At 38.2% G+C, this 21,171-nt stretch overlaps 1 protein-coding gene across 2 annotated transcripts in view; it reads right to left on the bottom strand.

The window, feature by feature from the left end:
* The window catches only part of LOC117303349 (ral guanine nucleotide dissociation stimulator-like), a 41,105-nt gene continuing 19,934 nt past the window's right edge, over positions 1-21,171 (bottom strand). For both annotated transcript variants that reach the window (XM_033787517.1, XM_033787515.1), the window contains exons 5-17: positions 20,805-20,983; positions 16,961-17,094; positions 16,108-16,326; positions 11,602-11,705; positions 10,169-10,253; positions 8,322-8,435; positions 6,466-6,585; positions 5,385-5,506; positions 4,604-4,693; positions 3,794-4,049; positions 3,385-3,531; positions 1,977-2,091; positions 1-1,514 (exon numbers count right to left, since the gene is read on the bottom strand). In XM_033787517.1, the coding sequence (XP_033643408.1) occupies positions 1,348-1,514; positions 1,977-2,091; positions 3,385-3,531; positions 3,794-4,049; positions 4,604-4,693; positions 5,385-5,506; positions 6,466-6,585; positions 8,322-8,435; positions 10,169-10,253; positions 11,602-11,705; positions 16,108-16,326; positions 16,961-17,094; positions 20,805-20,983 (1,852 nt within the window). In that variant the 3' untranslated portion in view covers positions 1-1,347. The remainder of the gene's footprint in view (positions 1,515-1,976; positions 2,092-3,384; positions 3,532-3,793; positions 4,050-4,603; positions 4,694-5,384; positions 5,507-6,465; positions 6,586-8,321; positions 8,436-10,168; positions 10,254-11,601; positions 11,706-16,107; positions 16,327-16,960; positions 17,095-20,804; positions 20,984-21,171) is intronic.

Raw genomic sequence — 21,171 nt, 5'->3', positions numbered from 1 at the left:
TTTAAACCGGAAGATTCTCATGCCTGATATCTAGATTACACAAACGTATAATTAAATAGTGCACGGCTAGATTTACACCGCCAGGCCGTGCTTGAAAAAATAGGCCGTGATTTCACAAAACTGGCCGTGCAAAACACGGGTGCACGGCTCGCTAGCTAAAACGCTGTGTCCAATACATGTACATAAAAATACATTTTGCAAGTTTCTTTCAATCAAAGTATTTTATATTTATCGTGTCGAGGAGCCATTTCGTTTTCCTTATAACTACTACCAGAATATGGCTGCAAGGGAAAAAAGTTGGGCCCCAGCTGAACCAAAAATTGCAGTCTGGGTAAGGAATGTAGAAAAATTGTAGACAAATTGCCAGTTTGATGTGGTCCAAGTTTACACCAGGATCTGTGCAGACGACCTGTATGAGGTTTGACTTGTCGAAGATCACTATACAAACGGCTGTGAGTTTTGATTTGCAGACACTCGCCGAGTTTTGAGTAGCAGATTATCAGCATCGATGGCTGTGACTTTTGAGTGGCAGGATGATTCCTACGAGTGTCGAGTTGTAGACAACCACCGAGCAGTTTGAGTTGTAAACACTCTCAAGGGGGTTCAGCTGTTTGAGTTGCAGACAATTGCCGATATTTTGAGTAGCAGATGATCAGCATTGATGGCTGTGAATTTTAAGGTGGAAGGACAATTCCTATGAGTGTCGAGTTGTAGACAATCACTGAGACATTTTGAGATGTAAACACTCTAGATAAGATTCAGCTTCATGAGTTGCAGACAATCGTCAAGTTTTGAGTAGCAGATGATCAGCATCGATGGCTGTGACTTTTGAGCGGCAGGACGATTCCTACTCGTGGCAAGTTTTATAGAGACAATCACCGAGACATTTTGAGACGCTAACAATCACAATGCGATTCAGCTTTTTGAGTTGCAGACAACCGCTGAGTTTTGAGTAGCAGATAATCAGCATTGAGGACTGACTTTTGAGTGGCAGGACAATTTCGACGAGTGTCGAATTGCTGACAAATCACCAAGACAATTTGAGATGCAAACACTCTGTGAGACTCGGCTTTTGAGTTGCCAATAATGGCCAAGTGTTGAGCAGCAGATGATCGACGAGTTTCGAGTAGCAGATGATCAGCAATGATGGCTTTGACTTTTTGAGTGGCAAGACAAGTCCTACAAGTGTTGAGCTGCAGACAATCACCATGACAACTTGACATGTAAACAATCACAATGAGATTCAGCTGCTCGTTAATCAAGTTTTCTTGAACTAAAACTCACTTCATTAGAAAACAATCTTTAAAAATTTACAATACTGAGGTGTACCCCTCAAGTCAGCCCATGTCACGTGTCCAGACTCTCTCGAACCCAGGATTTCCGACTCCGTCTTAACTTGGTGGTATTTCGTTTGATCACTGTGCCTGGTGGCGGCCGTCGTTTAAGCATAAAGTCGGGTTCTGCTGTTGTGTTCATTGCATAATACACGTTACCGTTGTCAGGTATTGGGAGCTCTGGAAATTCAAATCAAAAGGCAAAATTTCATTTCATACACAAAGAAGTAAGAATTGGAGCTCTTCATGGCTTCTGAAAGTACGAAGTGAGTAGGTTTACAGAAAACTGGAAGCTCTGGATGTTTAAATCAAAGAGCATTATTTCATTTCGTACAAAACGTGGTGAGATATGGAGCTCGGCAGGGGGGAATTGGAAGTGAGAACTGAGTAGATTTACAGGAAACAACAATGTTAATTAAATCTCTTCGGAGAAGAGCCAGGGTTGAGATTAAGTTTGACACATTAAGACCTCAACTCAGCTCTGCCCAGAAGAGGGAATTTCGGCTGTCAATTGGTTTAAATGCAAGAGACATTTTATAATTGTGCAGCTATTTCGGTAGTTGGGTCCCTCTTTACCAAATGAGAATATTAAAAGTCTGATCATGGTGTATACGGGGAACCACTTTGTAAAGTCAGACTTACCTCCCAGGGGTAGTAGTTGTACCAGTATGAACTGTGATAAATTCTCCTCGGGAGGTAGGTTATGCTTCTCAGCTGCCTTCTTAATGACTGATGGTGTGTGTTCCTGTTGTGTGATCTAGAGGGATGATTAAAATAGACATACTGGTCAGATACTTGTTTATTCTTTAGGCATGTTTAGGGAATGTTGTAAAACTCGCCTAACAATATACCCTGTAGTCATTGTCGACATTCTGAGTGAATAACTAGTTCTTATATAGAGCATACAATAACAAATCAATGCACTTTACATAGTACCCCGGTCATTGGGCCAACAACATTTTTAAAATTCTTTCTCAGCTTCCAGGGGAGTATACAGCCCCGAGCTGCTGTACGGCGATAGTGGCTTTTTCATACACAATATCAACCTTTACCCTCGCAGGTACCCATTTATTTTTTTTATTAATTGTTTTAATTGTTTTAATTTTCCATCCCCTGCCGTTTTTCTCATTGCTGGGGTAACTTGCCTACCGTGTCCCCTTACTGTATGTTTATGTTAAAGCTCAAGTACCATTTTGATGTCTAGACTTGCTTTTAAATTGTATATATCATTTATGTGTATATCTTTGCTCATTTGCCTTTTATAGTTGTTCAGTGATTTGTATTATCTTCTGTGCTTTTTTTTTATGCCCTCTCCTGCCTTAATGTATTTTTGGGGATTTAGGAGACTTACGCCTTTTGGCGATAGTTATTTTGTTTATTACTTTTATGCTCTCCCGGGCACCCCACTGTTGTTTTTCTTGGTTTTCTTAAAGGAACATTACACAGAATTGGTTGTTGCTAACAAAACAGTTGCTGGCAGTGTAAGCAATTTATGTAATCCATCATATACATAAACCGACAACCCTTTAGAAGTTTGAGATCAATCGGCCATCTGGGTCACGAGAAACCAGTAAAAAAACGTTTACAAATTTTGCATTGCATCAATGCCCAAACAAAAATTAATAAAGTGCTCACTGAGCGATAAACTCAAAACGTGAAATTAGATTACTTATTTCTCATCAAATATGACATTTCAGACAGAAATATTTCAAGGGATGTTTTCTACTATCATCATCATTAGACTGTGTAAGTTTTATGTAAATCTGTGGTCTTCACGATTTTTGTTTCTTACCAATTCTGTAACGTTCCTTTAAATATTTTTAATTAGTACATGTGCTTGTAAATGTGTTTGCCCGAATAAGTATTATTATTATTATACCTCTGGGTGAAGAAAAGCTATGACAGTAAAGTATCTTGCTCAAGGACACAACTGTCATGACCAGTAATTGGAATTTGATGCTCTATACCACTTAATTATGACTTTATTTTGCTTTTAGAAAGATTATTCTCAGCCAAGTGAAGTATGGACCTTAAAATAATTGCAACGTACCACAATACTCTTGTAGACATTGCACTCGCTCCCCTCCAGCGACACTCTAACGATTCGACAGGCATCCGTTGGAAACGGAGGGGGGCTCTTGTGTTTCTCAGGAATAATCAGCTGCGTCAGGTCGGTCAAAGAGTAGGATGCAGAAATCTACAAATAAATAAGCATATGAACAGAACTTATTATCTGGATCTGGTTAAATATTCTGGATGCTCTAATTGGAGCCAAACAAGAAGAGAAAATGTTTAAGATGCCATACAGAATGTCTTAATATACATTTCTCATGGTAAGACCAGTGCAGAAAAAACGTAAAAGCATTTTTCCTTTTAACATAACTTATTTTTAATTGAGGCTAAAAAGTAAAGTCTACAAATAAATTTTCCAAACAAAATTATTCCACTACTAAACCCACCTTCCTCATCGGCTTTTCCTTTTCCTTCACCCCCATTGTCGTCCGTCTCTGCTCCCCCCTCCTCAGCGGTAGATTCTCCCCGCCGTTGATGGACGTGGCATGCGACTCACTACTGGAGAAGCTCATACCATCTTCCAAGGAGGGGGTTTCACCGGAGCCTGTGGAGCTGGTACTACTTATACTACTGCTGCTTCGGTGACTCTTTGTGCTGTTTGTTCTGCTGCTTGTGTCTTCTGCTGTGTAACTGAAGAATCTCCTGTGAAAAACATTTTTTTAAATGAAATCGTTCGGCTGACATTACATGTATCTCTGCTTTGGACACTATTGGTATTTACTCATGCAGGCTTTGATCCCATTATAACCCCAACCACGCTTTAAAATAATTGTAATCATAAAAACTTACTTGGTTACGACGATGGAGAGCTGTTGATAGTATAAAACATTGACGTAGTTTTTGAGAAAGAGGTAATTTCTCACTCAAATATATAAAGACTCCAGGCCTAAAGCCTTTTATTAGGCATCTGAAAGCACACAAATTTGTGCAACATGGGTGGCTTTTCTTCCATTATTCTCTTGCAACTTCGATAACCAATTGAGCCAAAGTTTTCACAGATTTGTTATTCTATGCATATGTTCGGATACACCAAGTGAGAATACTGGTCTTTGACAAATTACCAAATGTGCCAAGTGCCTTAAAACATCACAATTTGCCCATATCAGCCCAATACACTAGCTTATGCATGGAGTAAGCTTGGTTTATTATGCAACATTGGTTTATTTTGTGCAGGTATTTGAGTCTTTGTTTCTTACCTGAATGATAATGACTTCCTAATATCTGCTTGTGATGTGAACGGAGACGGTGATGAGGAACTTGTTTCAATCTCTTCTGATAACTCACAGCTGAAAATAAAATGTTAAAATTGGTTTGACTTTCAAAAACAGTTACTAAAAGCAACAAAGCAATTCATATGTTATTTGTGCTGTTTCAAACTTTTTGTGTTGAGCAAGTTTTTGTACTTACAGGCTTTATGAAATTTGGCTTGCATGGGGCAACTGTTCAGTGCTAAGCAAGGTTTTGTGAGCACTTAGTAGTTGAGGACGTTAGAGGACCCTCGGGCAAATTTCATGAAGCCAAACAATTTGTTAATGACAATAATAAAACTTGGCTCTTACAAAGCGCTTTATCACACCCCTAGGGGCGTACCAAAGCGCTCAGTAATATTTCCTGCAAGGTTTGTTGAGCTTCACGTATTGAAGTATGAGACTTATTCCAATGGCGCAACATGCAACCAACCAAACCAGGAACATCGGGGCGAACCCTTTCTCTTTACGATAAGTGCACTGGGTTCTTTTATGTGCATACACAACACACGGGACCTAATGCTTTATGTCCCATCCTAAGGACGCATCGATAATGCTTTAGTGTCTTGCTTAAGGACACAAGTGTCACGGCTGGGGATTCGAACCCACACTCTGCTGATCAGAAACACCAGAGCTTGAGCTCTGTGTTCTTATCAGCTAAGCACATTCTAAAGCCAAACACTTGTTCAAGCAGATTCTATTCCTATTCCAAATAATCATGTCTCCTCACCATTCCTCATAGGTCAGCACAATCATGTTGCTGAACCAATTCCTGAAGTCTGACGTTAACTCAATCTGGTAATTCTTAGCAGCATTCTGCAACAGCCTGATCTGAGCGATCACCTCAAATTCCTGCCAGGAGAAAAAAAAATAATAGTATACAAATATTGCACAATAATAATAATGACAATAGTATGTCTTAAAAGCGTACAAATCTACCAAAGGTGCTCAAGGGCGCTGTAACAAAAAAGAAAAAAAACCAAAAGGGGAAGTACCCAAATCATTTAAGAAGAACTAAAGGCTTTTGACAGGAGGGATGTTATGAGAGACTTTTTGAATGAGTGATTAGTATTTGAGGTTTTAGTGTGAAGAGGTAGCTGATTCTAGAGATGTGGTGCGTCAACTGAAAATGATCTGTCTCCTCTCTGAGATTTCACTTTTTGAAGAACTAAGCACAAGGTGGAAACGCTGGCAGAGCTCCGGCAAGTTAAGCCAGAGTCAACTTAACATGCTTTACACACCAGGAGGGTGTCTCAAAGCACTTCTAAAATGTTTGCCCCTGGTCACTAGCTAATGGACCCTTCCCATGAAATATGCTAATCACATTCACGCATGCGTACAGACCCTGTTGGTTGGCAAACGCCATAGAGTTGTGCACTAAGCAGACGCGCAATCGCGTCTGCGTCACGCACCCACAAGCCGTGTACAAAACAGCGCGATAGTCCCTCATTTTGCCAACCAAGACGTTAGTGCGCACGCGCTATGTGCAATTTACATATTTCATGGGAAGGGTCTATTTAATTCATTCCTTAAACCATCTAAGCTCCCTGAGGAGTATACAGCCGGTGCTGCCAAATATGTAGCGCACTAAGCTAATCAGTCACAAGAACCACCTCTGCCTTCACAGGTTCCCATTTACCCCTGGGTGGAGAGACGCAATTATAGTAAAAGTGTCTTGCTCAAGGACACAACTTTCACTACCGGGACTGGAACCCACACTCTGCTGAACAAAAACATCAGAGCTTGAGTTAGGTGCTGATAAGCCACGACACCCAAAATGGTTCAACCTCAAATCAAGTTTATATACTGACCTTTCTTTTCTTCTCAAAGTTGATAAGATGATCCTCAATAAGGTCTTGGTTAGCGGCGTCTATCTTGATCAGATCCGTCAGGAAGGTGCCTAGATACGGAACGGTTCCATGCATTCGAGCCTGCATAGACAAATTTGTAGATTTAATATGTAAGTTTTCCGTCAGGGATAACAAAAATTCTTTGTTTTAGCTATTAAAGGAAAGGTACACGTTTGGTAGTATTACACAAAACAAATATTAACTTAAAAACTGACTTGGTAACGAGCATTGGAGAGCTGCTGATAGTATACAACATTGTGGGAAACAACTCCCTCTGAAGTAACGTAGATTTTGAGAAAGAGGTAATTTCTCACTAAAATAATAAAAGACTTCTAGCTAGAAGTCTTTTATTCCTATCTGAAAGCACACAAATTCGTCCAACAAGGGTGTTTTTTCTTTCATCATTTTCTCGCAACCTCGATGACCAGTTGAGCCCAAATTTTCACAGGCTTGTTATTTCATGCTTATGATGGGATACACCAAGTGAGAAGACTGGTCTGTGACAATTCCCAAACATGTACCTTCCCTTTAATGCATTCATTTTACGTTTTTCTGCACACATGATTTTGCTCTTCTCAATCAGATTTGTTTCAGTCATTCTATTTTATTTACAGGCATTCAAGAATACACTTTGACTATTCTTAAAGACAGTGGACACTATTGGTAATTGCCAAAGACCAGTCTTCTCACTTGTTGTATCTCATCATATGCACAAAATATCAAACCTGTGAAAATTTTAGCCTCAATCGGTCATCGAAATTGCGAGATAATAATGAAAGAAAAAACACCCTTGTCATACGGAGTTGTGTGCTTTCTGATGCTTGATTTCGAGACCTCAAATTCTAAATATGAGGTCTCGAAATCAAATTCGTGGACAATTACTATTTTCTCTCTCGAAAACTTCATCACTTCAGAGGGAGCCATTTCTCACAATGTTCTATACAATTAACCTCTCCCTATTACTCGTTACCAAGTAAGGTTTTATGCTAATAATTAATTTGAGTAATTACCAATAGTGTCCACTGCCTTTAAGTTGAATTTCTACTCCGTGTTTACACTTGATGAAATTGAATGGTTGACCAGCTCTTGCTGCTGGCTTTTGCTAAAATGAATTATTCTTATGGCCCAATGAAATTGAATGAACTTATTTGACCAGTGAATGCTAAACTTGTAAAATTGAATCACTCCGTTTGACTGATAAATGCTGAATCAAGGGAATATTAATTTTCAAATGAAATTAAATGAGTCGAGTGTCATAAGGCCACATAAAAAAAAAACATTTTTGAGTGTCCCCGCCCGACCGTTCAAAACCCCATTTGTTTATTTTTTTTTAATATTTTTTTTTTAATCGTAAAAAAACAACCTTTTTCAGCTGATTTTTTTTCAAAATGTACAGGTTTGAAAAGATGTTGAAAGAAGGTTTTGTATTCATGTTGGCAAAGCAAGAACAGTTCTTCAAATATTTACTACACTGTGCTAAGTTGTTTGAAGGTTTACAGAAATGTCATCTAGGAGTTAACTTTGTTTGAAAGTAGCTTTGAAAGTAGCTAAGCACAATAAAATACTGCTTAACAGAATAAGGCAACCAGCAAAAATAAAATGTCACGTGTTCAATTTGTGACTGGTATCGTGCTCATTTCTGCTAAGCAGAAAATTGCAAAGAAATTGTGTCTGCTTTAAGCAGCTCTATGCAATTGGGCCCTGGTCAAAGAACCAAAGGTCATTATCCTCCCTATGAGCCGTGACCTGCCCTGTCTTAAGCCTTCGAGCAGAAGGAACCAATTTCCTCAATGACAGGGGTGGGATTTCCAACTCACAGTTTCTCTTCGCGGTGAGGTGCTCTTATCCCCGCTTAGTCTCCGTACCAGGTTCAGAACGGGTTTCCTTGATATCCGAGGCGAGTCTACATAGGCAAACTTGGCCGTTCCCTCCTACATAAAAAGTGACAAACAGGAAGTAATTAATTACACGGCAGACTTGCGAGGTGAATAAAGTGGTGGCTGAGCAAAAAAAAAAGTAAAACACTTTTTTTTCTTTACAAGTTTTATGGAATTTGAGGAATTGCAAGGTGACGTATCAAAAAATATTTGTGAAGTAAATAATGAGAAGTTCCCTCGATCCACTAAGCGAAAGCAGTAGGCACGGCTGATTTCCTACCTTCCACTCTGTTAGTAGTTAAAAAGCAAAACAGTTCTTTTCAGAATTGAGAAGTCTCCAAAATTCAAAAAATCTAGAACATTAAGCAAGACAAGTTCTCATAAGAACATAATCTACCCAACAAGTAGATTTACCAGTTTTTTAATATTATTTAACATTAAGCAAGACAAGTTCTCATAAGAACATAATCTACCCAACAAGTAGATTTACCAGTTTTTTAATATTATTTAACATTAAGCAAGACAAGTTCTCATAAGAACATAATCTACCCAACAAGTAGATTTACCAGTTTTTTAATATTATTTAACATTAAGCAAGACAAGTTCTCATAAGAACATAATCTACCCAACAAGTAGATTTACCAGTTTTTTAATATTATTTAACATTAAGCAAGACAAGTTCTCATAAGAACATAATCTACCCAACAAGTAGATTTACCAGTTTTTTAATATTATTTAACATTAAGCAAGACAAGTTCTCATAAGAACATAATCTACCCAACAAGTAGATTTACCAGTTTTTTAATATTATTTAACATTAAGCAAGACAAGTTCTCATAAGAACATAATCTACCCAACAAGTAGATTTACCAGTTTTTTAATATTATTTAACATTAAGCAAGACAAGTTCTCATAAGAACATAATCTACCCAACAAGTAGATTTACCAGTTTTTTAATATATATTTAACATTAAGCAAGACAAGTTCTCATAAGAACATAATCTACCCAACAAGTAGATTTACCAGTTTTTTAATATTATTTAACATTAAGGAAGACAAGTTCTCATAAGAACATAATCTACCCAACAAGTAGATTTACCAGTTTTTTAATATTATTTAACATTAAGCAAGACAAGTTCTCATATGAACATAATCTACCCAACAAGTAGATTTACCAGTTTTTTAATACATGTATATATTTAACATTAAGCAAGACAAGTTCTCATAAGAACATAATCTACCCAACAAGTAGATTTACCAGTTTTTTAATATTTATTAACTGATGACATTTTGAATATTTGCTTCGAGTTGACAAATTGTATTCAAGATCTTTACAGGATTGGAATTTGATTCAGGATTCGTAGATACCAGGGAAGTTTATCCATTCTGATTGGTCGCAACCTTTCCCCAGAGGCAAATTTATGCATAACATATTGGTATTTAATGTGCGCATGCGCAGGTACGCACAGTAGAGCCTGTGGACATAATATGAATGGGCATTTCTTTTCTTTTTGTTAGTGCGCCATGAGCGTCAGTCATGGCGGATACCGGCGCCTTATAAATTTTCATTATTACTATTATTATTATTATTAGTCAGTCAGCCTTTAACATTAATTTTAAGCCTTGCAGGGTCGTGGTCGTGTGTTGGATTGGTCCTTTATCACATGGCCACGACCCTGCCAGTTTCCATTCAAGACCTTGTAACACTTTTTTTATCTTCTGTTGAGTCACTTCCTACATGACCGAAGTCTTTTTACATTTTTGATTACAAAGTACAAGTCACATACCTTAATAAGCAGGTCTCGACTCACTCCAAAGTTATTATCATCCATGAATATGCTTGCCAGGTCCTCGAATAAAAGTACATGAGCCCTGCGGGTGGGGAGAAAACACAGAAATTGAGAATATTGTTTATTGCTTAACCTATAGAAATAGAACCCGAAGAACGCTGAGCTCAGCCTCCCTCTGTGTCGTCTGTGGACGCGGCATATTGATTCCGCGTGATACGCGCGTCTGGCAAAATTATCATCGCGTGAGATGCGTGTATGGCAAAATGGCAAGATGTCAGCGCACATAGACCGTCTCTAGTGTTTTCATTGGTCAATGATGATGTCATTGTATGGCAAAATTGTATGGCAAAATATTTTGGCATACACGCGTGTAAAATGGCGTATGCGCGTCCATAAAAATGATCTCACAACAAAACTGCATGCACAATGAGACACTCAGCGTTCTCCGGGTTAACCCTTTAGATACCATTCATTTCTGTATAATCATCACAAAACGCCCAGACATTGTTGATATTGTTTGTTTGTTTGTTTGTTTGTTCAAATGTAGCCGTAAAACTGTGTTGACAGAATTAATGTTAAACAGAAAGCTTTATGTTTAGAAATTGGAATACTACAGAATTGGTAAGAAAAAAACTTGTCTAAGATCACAGATTTACATCAAATTTACACGGTCTAATGATGATGATATATGTAGTAGAAAACATCCCTTGAAATATTTCTTTCTGAAATGTCATATTTGATGAGAAATAAATAACCGTAATCGCTCAGTGAGTGCAAAAAAAAAAAAAAAGTTTAATCGATGTCATACAAAATGTGTAATAGGTTTTTCACTGTTTTCATGTGACCCAGATGGCAATAGTTTTGTTAGCAAAAACCCAATTCTATAGTTTTCCTTGAAACAGAAAGTTTAGTTTTGTGTTTAGAAATTGGGATACTCTGGTTAACAAACTACATTGGCATTCATACACATCATCCAATGTGAAGTGGTTGTCAACTGATATTTAAAAGAAGTTTATTGTTTATTAAAGGAACGTTACAGAATTGGTAAGAAACAAAAATCGTGAAGATCACAGATTTACATAAAACTTACACAGTCTAATGATAATGATAGTAGAAAACATCCCTTAAAATATTTCTGTCTGAAATTTCATATTTTATGAGAAATAAATAATCTAATTTCGCGTTTGGAGTTTATCGCTCAGTGAGCGTTTTATTCATTTTTGTTTTGGCATCGATGCAATGCAAAATTTGTAATCGGTTTTTCACTGACTATTCTCTCGTGACCCAGATGACCGATCGATCTCGAACTTCTATAGGTTTGTCAGTTTATGTATATGGTGGATTACATAAAGTGCTTACACTGGCAGCAACTTGTTTGCTAGCAAAACCAATTTTGTAATGTTCCTTTAAATCTGAGTCTAGTCTGATACCTTGGTACTGCATTCCACACTTTCTTGAGTCTGTACACAGGATGAGTCTGGAGTCCAGATATGATGGCTTTGGACGAGGAGAAATTCTTCATTTCACGACAAACCTAGTGATCAAACCATCAAGAAATACACCGTCTAATTAGCTATTCATAATTATCAAGCATTTCTCGTAGATTCGGATGAGCACTTTAATAAGGTTCTTCAATGAGAACCATTCCTTAAAGGCACTGGACACTATTGGTAATTACTCAAAATAATTACCAGCATAAAAAAATAATTGAATGAGCAATGGAGAGCTGTTGAGAAACGGCTCCCTATGAAGTATTGTAGTTTTTTAGAAAAGGCCATTTCTCACTCAAATATTAAAAGACTTCAGGCCCGAAGCCTTGTATTAGGCATCTGAAAGCCCACAAATTTGTGCAACAAGGGTGTTTTTTCTTTCATTTTTCTCTTGCAACTTCGATGACCAATACATTCAAAATTGTCACAGATTTGTTATTTTATGCATGTTGGGATACACCAAGTGAGAATACTGGTCTTTGACAATTACCAAAGGTGTATAGTGCCTTTAAGGGTGGTTGGTGGTTTGAATGAAATCAAAGCCTACATAATCAAACTGCACACATCGGATGACCTTAATCCACAAGTATGGACTCATCTGTATTTGGAAGTGTCAGGATTTAAAGTCCACTGGGCTTGTCTGACCCTTCTACAATCTGCCAGAAAAGTGACAATTGACAGTCTGTGCCTGATGGCGCCATTATGCCAAATGGTTAATTGTATCTACAGGGCTTAACCAGAGTAAGGTGACCAACCAAACTACCATGTCACATGTACAATTTGTGAATGGTATCAAGCTCATTTATTCTTAGCAGAAATCATTAAGGAATATTTTCTGCTTTAAAGCAGTTCTACAAAATTGAGCCTTGATCTTTGTGGTTAGGCAGCACTGATAAAGTCAAAGTTGCAAAAAGGTTACCAGCCAAACTAGCATGTCATATTGTACACAATCTGACTGGTATCCAGATCATTTCTGCCTAGCAGAAATTCTTAAGAATCATTTCTGCTCAAGCAGCTCTACATGGGCCTTGATCTTTGTGGTTTATCTGCAGCTCTGCTTAAAACAGTAACAAGCACATGCAGCTGAGAACAATCTGCGGCTAGCACGTACTATAAAAAAACCAGCCGCACGGCACTGACCCTGAGTCAACGGTCCCCTATCAGTCCATGAGCGATATCACAGCCTAAGACGGACTTCCTGGTTACCGCCTTAATATGGGTTTATGGTAACCAGGGAAGACAGAAAGACCCTGGGTATATTGCAACACACGTAGTAGATTAGGATCAAGTACAAACTGATTTGTGCAATATGTACATCTGTTGTATGCAAATAGTGTTCACCGTATTTCGTCATTTGTTTTATGCGCAAACCTTGAACTTTGTAATGGCATGGCAAACCTCTCCAATAGTGAAGGACTTATTGTTGATAAAAGTCTACAGGAACGTTTTTATTGGCGGGCAGTAAATAGAAAATGAACCTCACAACTATTGCTTATACGTAGAGGCTGGATATTTTACTCTTTTAAATGCAGTGGACACTATTGGTAATTACTCAAAATAATTATTAGCATAAAACCTTTCTTGGTGACGAGTAATGGGGAGAGGTTGATGGTATAAAACATTGTGAGAAACGACACCCTCTGAAATACCATAGTTTTCGAGAAAGAAGTAATTTTCCACGAAGTTGATTTTGAGACCTCAGATTTAGAACTTGAGGTCTTGAAGTCAACCATCTAAACGCACACAACTTTGTGTGACAAGGGTGTTTTTTTTTCTTTCATTATTATCTCGCAAGTTCGATGACCGATTGAGCTCAAATTTTCACAGGTTTGTTATTTTATGCATATGTTGAGATACACCAACTGTGAAGGCTAGTCTTTGACAACTACCAATAGTGTCCACTGCCTTTAAGGGCAAGGCAGAGATAAGACGAGTCCTAACTCTCTGTGAAATCGACCCCTGGAGTTATAGATTCCACTTAGCTTTTAGGAACAGTGTTCTCAGCACTAGAGAAGTAGATCAAAGAGCAGGGTTTTGTTATACGGAAAAAGTAATTTTTTTTTGGCTGATTTTCTACACCAGGCTGACTTAAAGTCTGACAAATCTCACCCCTGATTTCAATAAACTGTAGTGATCGTTTTGAAAAAGCTACTTTGGAAAGAGCAGAAAACTTTGCTAAACAGAAATCGGGTACCAGTCAAAATGCCATGTAATGTATTTTTTTTATGTCTGGTTATTGTAACTCCGTGCCAAGCAGACATAAAGCAATGCTTTCTGATACTCTCTGAAGTTGGGTGCAGGTCTATAAATACCCTACAGGTCTGTAAATACCCGCAAGACTATACTAATGCCCCCACATGTCTATTAATAGACCTATATATTTAGTGTTCCACAGGTCTACAAGTGTTCCACAGGTCTACAAGTGCCCCACAGGTCTATAAATGCCCAAAAGATCTATAAATACCCCATAGGACTATAAATACCCCATAGGCCTCTAATAATAAGAAGAACACAAGTTTATAATGCACCGGTATAGGCCTATATCCATCACAAGTGATGCTCATGGCGCAATAATATCCCCTAGGTCTCGATACACGTAAATGCCCCACATGTTTATAAATGCCACATAGGACTATAATTGCCCCAGTTCTATAATTACCCTACATACATGTATAATGTCTATAAAATAAATGCCCGAAAGGCATGGCATGTTTATATAGATGCCCAACAGGTCTCTATAATGTCCCACAGGTCTATAAGTAAATGCCCACAGGCATGGCACGGCTATACATGCCCCACAGGCCTACAGCAAAAGGAGGACTATGTGCCTGTATATAGATTTATGAACTCTAACCTAGTTTACAGTGTGTGTGCATTTTAGCCGTCACATCACAAATACAATGACAGTGCCTTTCGTGATGTGACAGCAGTTTACGCCCACCTGCAGTAACTGGGGGGTTCATAATTCCACATACAGCCACATCAGGCCTGCTATGTCAATGACGACAGTCCCAGCCTGCATGTAACCACTTTTTAGATCTATAAATACTGTAGATTTAAAGGCACTGAACTTTGGTAATTGTCAAAGACAAATCGGTGTGCTTTCAGATGCCTAATAAAAGGCTTCAGGCATGAAGTCTGTTAATACCTGAGTGAGACATTATCTCATCCTCAAGAACTACGTTACTTCAAGGGAGCCGTTTCTCACAATGTTTTACACTATCAACAGCTCATCATTGCTCGTCACCACCCTTACCCCCAAAATAATGTATTCCAAAAGCATTCTGTAAGCACTCTAAAAACGTGAAATGCTTAAATCGAATGCTAATTTCTATGTGCCAAAACAAGCATTCAAAACGGCATTCGAATGCAAAATTGCATTCCCGTAGACTTCCAAAGACATTTTTATGCTAATTTTTTTTTTTCAAGTAATAGTGTCCAGTGCCTTTAAGGGCTAATCTTGTATGTCCTTCCATATAACACTTGGAAATCTTCAAGATGTACAGAGAAACGCACATGTGTTGTATGAATCATTCTATTAGACCAGACAGCATTTCCACCCCTGCTGTCACGTCAATATCTGAAAGACTCTCACTTACATTGATACTGTGTGACTCACAATGCCCCATGTGGTCACCACACAGTAAAAAAACAAACCCACTTTACCAAGTGCGTCAAGTAGCATGTTTTCATGTGCCAGACGAAACTAACTCTCTTGGGTACTGAGCATCGTCACAGAAAATCATCTTGCCTTTTACCTATAAACCACAGGCATGGAATGCAGTCCATAGTGGACCTATAATTCTAAACGTCAAGTCCAACAACTGCAAGTTGCTCACGACCTAGACCATTGAGCTCAGATTACGGTGACTTTACCTGTTAAAGCACCTGGGCCCAATTTCACAAAGCCTGTAAGCACAAAAATTTGCTTAGCATGAAATTTCTTCCTTAGTAAAAACAGGATTACCAACCAAATCTCCATTTGTTGCATATTGCTTGATACTGGTATTCAGCTGGTTTTTTTGGTGCTAAATCCTGAAAATCACGTGGAAATTTGGTTGGTAATCCTGTTTTTACCTAGGAAGAAATTTCATGCTAAGCAAAGTTTTGTGCTTACAGGCTTTATGAAATTGGGCCCACGTAATTGGGCCCAAGCCTGTAAGCACAGAAACTTGCTATAAAGCATTATACCAGTTTTGCTTTTAAAAACAGAAAACAGGTTACTAAATGAGTAGGGCACCAGTTGCAAAAATGTAAACCTTTCGGAATTTTGGCTGGGTAACCAGTTACTTGTCTGTTTGACAGGGTTTATGAAATTGGGTCCTTAGTCTGAAAGCCAAAACCCAAGCCATGCTTTCAGAAATGTCCCGAGACAGAGGAAACTATTTTTACCCTCCAACTCCCCCCCCCCCCAAAAAAAAAAGAAAAGAAAGAAAAGTACTTTACCTGAGCTACTTCAATCCATTTCTTGATAATTGCTGCCCTCTCATGCGACTTCAATGTCTTGTTCTCCATGACAGTCGTCATGACACGATCAGTGACATCGTTGAACTGTGTCACGGTAGCTTTGACGGACAGGACGTCGTGGTAACCGCCGATCTTCTTGCTCCTTCGAGACCACAGGCCGCCTAGACAGTGCTGCAGGTTCACCTTCCTGAAGAGATCCTGGAAATATACATGTAGTACAATTTAAACCAAGTTTGTTTGAAAGGTGTTATCTGTGTATTTAATCAGTGTACAACTAGCATTTAAAGGCAATGGGGCTGATTTCACAAAGAGCTTGGATTGATCTTATCTGCAAATCAATCGTTGTTGCTAAGTAAAGTGTGGTGTCACAATACAAATCACCATATGGTAAAACTGACAATTCGTCTCATCATGAATTTGATTGCTTTGTGAAATCGAGCCCTGGACACGTTTGGTAATTGTCTAAGACCAGTATTCCCATTTAGGGTATCCCAAAATATATGCACAAAATAACAAATCGGGGAATATTTTAAAAGCTCATTTGGTCATCAAGTTGCAAGAAAATAATGACAGAAAAAAATGGCGAGCTTTCAGATGCCTGAGAAAGGCTTCAGGACTAAAATAGTGAGAAATTACCTCTTTTTCAAGAAACTACTACAAATACTTGATTTCTCTATCCCGCCGCAATCCCACCGGAATCATGTTAGGATCCCGGTGGAATCCAAGTTTCATTGTCTATTGGGAATTCTTCATTACAAAAAATAATCTTTACAAAATCAGCCATATCCCGTCGTATGGTGCGATCACAATGAGGATATCTATTTGCACTTACAGCATCCATACATGTGAGCTGCTGGGCCAGCTGCCTACTGTCAACATTCTTGATGTCCATGTACATATTATCCATCATGACTCCCTCCACTTCATCGCACATGCTAGCCTGGTATGCCAGCTGATTGCTCATCTCTGCAATGATAAGAATGGGTACACTGATTTAGAAAGGGTTTCCCAGGTTATAATTTTTCCTATCTAAACAGTAGGCCTATCCTGCTTATTGTATAACTTTGGTTTTTGGAACTGGGCCCAATTTCATAGAGCTGCTAAGCACCAAATTTGCTAAGCATGAAATTTTATTCCTTCATAAAAACAGGATTATCGACTAAATTTCCATTTGTTGCATTTTTTTGCTTGTTACTGGTATTCAGCTGTTGTTTGCTTATCCTGAAAATCACGTGGAAATTTGGCTGGCTATCCTGTTTTTAGCAAGGAAGAAATTTCATGCTTAGCAAATTTTTGTGCTTAGCAGCTCTATGAAATTGGGCCCTGCTCAATTGTTTTAATACTGTAGACACACACATAGTAGGGATACAATTCTGTGAAAATTTTATTGCAAAGGTTGGTATAGGATTCTTGAGATATCACCCAAAATCTAGAGTGGTTAATGTCCACGCAGAAAGAATAATCCGTAAAAATAACACACAAACGGAGAGATTGTTCAGACAGTACCATTTTTTCCAGATGCAAATTTAGGGGGATAAAATAATAGGCCTATATATTTTTTTTTTATTTTTTTATTTTTTTTTTTTTTACATATAACCACATTACTTCAAAGTGACATGATTCTCAAAATGCTTTATACTTTCGAAAGCTGCTGTCACTCAAACCAAGCAAGTTTTTATTGCCTTCATTTTTAGAGTAATTACCAAACATAACCTTTATTTTGAGTGAGTACATATGTGATGTTAGGCGTGTCGCATAGGATATTACTTTTACATACATTTCCTCTTTTACAGAACATTAAATGTTCAGGTTTGGTGTTTGCATGGAGGTGTTTGACATAAATGTACAACACGTCATAGAATATTTCACCAGTTTAACAGTGACCCTATATAAACCGGTACAAACCTGTAGGTAAGACGTACAAGGTTTGCTAAACACTGCAATGTTTACGAAATGCAAGTCTCTGTACGCTTGGTAATGACTTTATGCGCATCTGTATCCACAGTCTTTGATCTTGAATCGGATTTTGTTAACACCCTGCTTGGACATCAAGGTTAAACTCCCCTTGGAATTGCATTTATTTTCCAGCCGGGGTGCCTGATGTTACTTTGGAGTATTGCCAACTTCCTCTCTATGCAATTTAACAGCCCCTCCCCCTCCAATCGTTACTTCCTTCTTGTGACAGGAAGGAGTGCAATGACAATCAAGGTCGGAAACTTATCCATGGTGCATTTTTTGTTTGTTTGGGTTTTCCCTCTTCTTCTGTTTTTTTAATTATATCTTTATTGGTTGTACTCAAGTTTTAAAAACTAAACCAGGGATGGCTTAAAAATGTTCAGTGACAAGCCAATGGGACCAGTTAGGAAGACCCAACCGGCTCTTTTCAGAGCCAACACTCGCCCTAAGAGATTTACACATGGTTGTACCTGCAAGTTTACTAATCATTCATAGTTTCTTCTCATCTCTCCACACCACGCAAAGCTTCAAACAATACTTAGGGACCAGTTAGCTTGTCATTTCAGTGTTCCCCCAGCTTTTTCACAAGTCCAGCTTTTTCCAGCTTTTCCACAATTTATATTTAATAAGCTGTTTTGAGGTATGTTGGACGTGAAAGAAGGGTAGGCCTACTGTTTGGTTTGGGTCACACAAACTTGCTCAAACCGCATAGTGTTGTAGCATTGTGTCCGCCATATCTCAAAAAGACTTGTAGAGATGATGTCCATCAAACTAGCCAGCAGGACAACTTGGAATGAATTTTGACTGGTACAACAATACTTGAACTGGCAATTGTACACACATTCACAGAACATCACCTTAAGTAGCTAAGCAAAAGTACAGTGGTAAGGGCTGGTCAAAGGCAATATACATCAAGTAGGCTTTAACCGGTATCCTGCTTTTGCTATGCAAGATCTTTCAACAATGTATGTTAAGCAAACTTGTATGCTTAAAAATGACCCTCAGAAATTTGGCCCTGAACTGAGGTGGACCTTCATTTTCTGTGTTGCTAACCACAGGGGAGGAATTTGCTCTCACAAGGGCAGAAAATTTCACACTTTTTTGGTTATAATTTTTCAAGGAGAATTCACAACAAGAAAGGCATGTTGACTTGACAAACGCAAATGCCCTGCTGAGATTAATCTCATTCTTGAGTTATAACTTGGAGAAAATTTCTTTTGTTTTATAGTCATAATTACCTTGACATTCATTGTAGATGGTCTAAAACCACTAGGCTTCAGGGAAACCCCAAGACCAATCCACAAACCAAGTTTGCAATTGATATGCCAAGTCCTTCTTGCACGTCTTGAGTTGCTGGAAAACATTGTATGTCCCTACAGCTTGCTTCGCCGGCCGGGCATAAAAATTACTTTGTGGGGATATTTTACTTCAAGTATTTTTTTTTTAAGAAGCAGCTCATGTAAGAAGAAAAGACTTCTGAATTTTATGGACTCCTCATTAAAAATGTTTACACAGAAACAAATGCAAACAATCAAGAAGACTCAGAAAATGAAAGTATACAAGTAGGCAATAAGCTTGGGCGATATCGATTTATTTTATTCACGATATATCGCCGACAATATGTCGCGATATTCGATATAATCGCGATTAATGAAACTTGACATCATCAGTCTTCAAATTCCAAGTGAAAGTTATAGAAGAGACAGTCATAGCTTAAGAGAGGTGTTCTAATGACCTATTCTTCTGCTTTTACTCCAAACCTATGGGGTGCAAGATGTCTCAGCTAGCAAATACATCGCGATATTTAATCGATATTGCGATATATCGCGATTATCGCAATTATTGCGATATATCGCGATATATCGCGATATATCGCGATATATCGCGATATATCGATATTTCGATTAAAACCAAATCCATCCGATATCGAAATCGTTTCCAAATCAATATCGCGATATTCGATAATATCGTGATATCGCCCAAGCTTAGTAGGCAAGCAAATTTAGTTGTTGTGATAGGCTGCCCAATTACTGAACAAACGTGTTAAAAGTGCAGAATGCAGGGGGTATACAGCCCCAATGATGCTCAGCCCTAAACTAATAACTGCATTCTAAACAGGGTATAATTTAATCAACGCATTTATTAAAAAAACGTTGCCCGTGGGCATATTCGCCAGCACCCAGGCAGTTAGAACCACTCAAGTAAAAGGGTTGGAAAAACAAATTCAATTCTAGAAACAAACTTCACAGCCAGCATGTGGAAACCTCAAAACAAAAGGTGATCAAACATTTTGAGAAAACCTTTTATGTTTTATCAGGCAATTTGTGGACTTTTGTCTTGTTTTTCAGTCTGATTTGGTGAATCGATGGTAGTATATCATGCCAATAATACTGATTATTTTTTCTGCGTGGACTAAACCACCCCGGATTTGTGAAAATGTCTCAAAAAAGGTTACTACCTTTTAAAATTAACTTTTCACTGGTTAGTTTTAATGTATAAAATCTACATTTACAAAGGAGTAAAACAATTGAAAGGTTCTAAAAACCAAAGTATACTTTACCTTTAATAAAAAAAAGTATTATGACAGTTTATGTTTATGGTGGATTACATAAAAGTGCTTTCACTGTCTGTCACTGCTTTGTTAGCAAAAACAAACTCTGTAATGTTAGGGAGGCCTACTTTAAAAAACACCAAGAACCACAATCTGAGTTAACGCTCACCACTTTGGGAAGCTTCTTCTTTGAAGAACTCGATCCTCCTCTTTGCTCTCTCTGCCATCTCAAGATCAAAGATCCCTCTAGCAAACTCATGCAGCAGAGTGAGACAGGGATAGTTGGGAGGTTGCTTGAAGTCATCCAGATTCTCATCTAACCACATCAGGATCACAGAACGGATATTCCTGAAAGAAAAAACAATTATTTTAATAGCAATGGAAAGCGGTTGATAGTGATTCTAAGAAAAGACTTCCTCTGAAGTAACATAGTTTTTTAGAAAGTAATTTCGCACTAAAATATTTGAAACTGAGAAAGACTTCAGGCCCACAAATTTGTGCGACAAGAGTGTTTTTCTTTAACTTTATGTTTTTGA

Source organism: Asterias rubens, chromosome 19 (genome assembly GCF_902459465.1).
Source record: "Asterias rubens chromosome 19, eAstRub1.3, whole genome shotgun sequence".
NCBI lineage: Eukaryota > Metazoa > Echinodermata > Asteroidea > Forcipulatida > Asteriidae > Asterias > Asterias rubens.
Note: the sequence above shows the minus strand (reverse complement) of the source record. Positions and strands in the feature narration are given on the sequence as shown.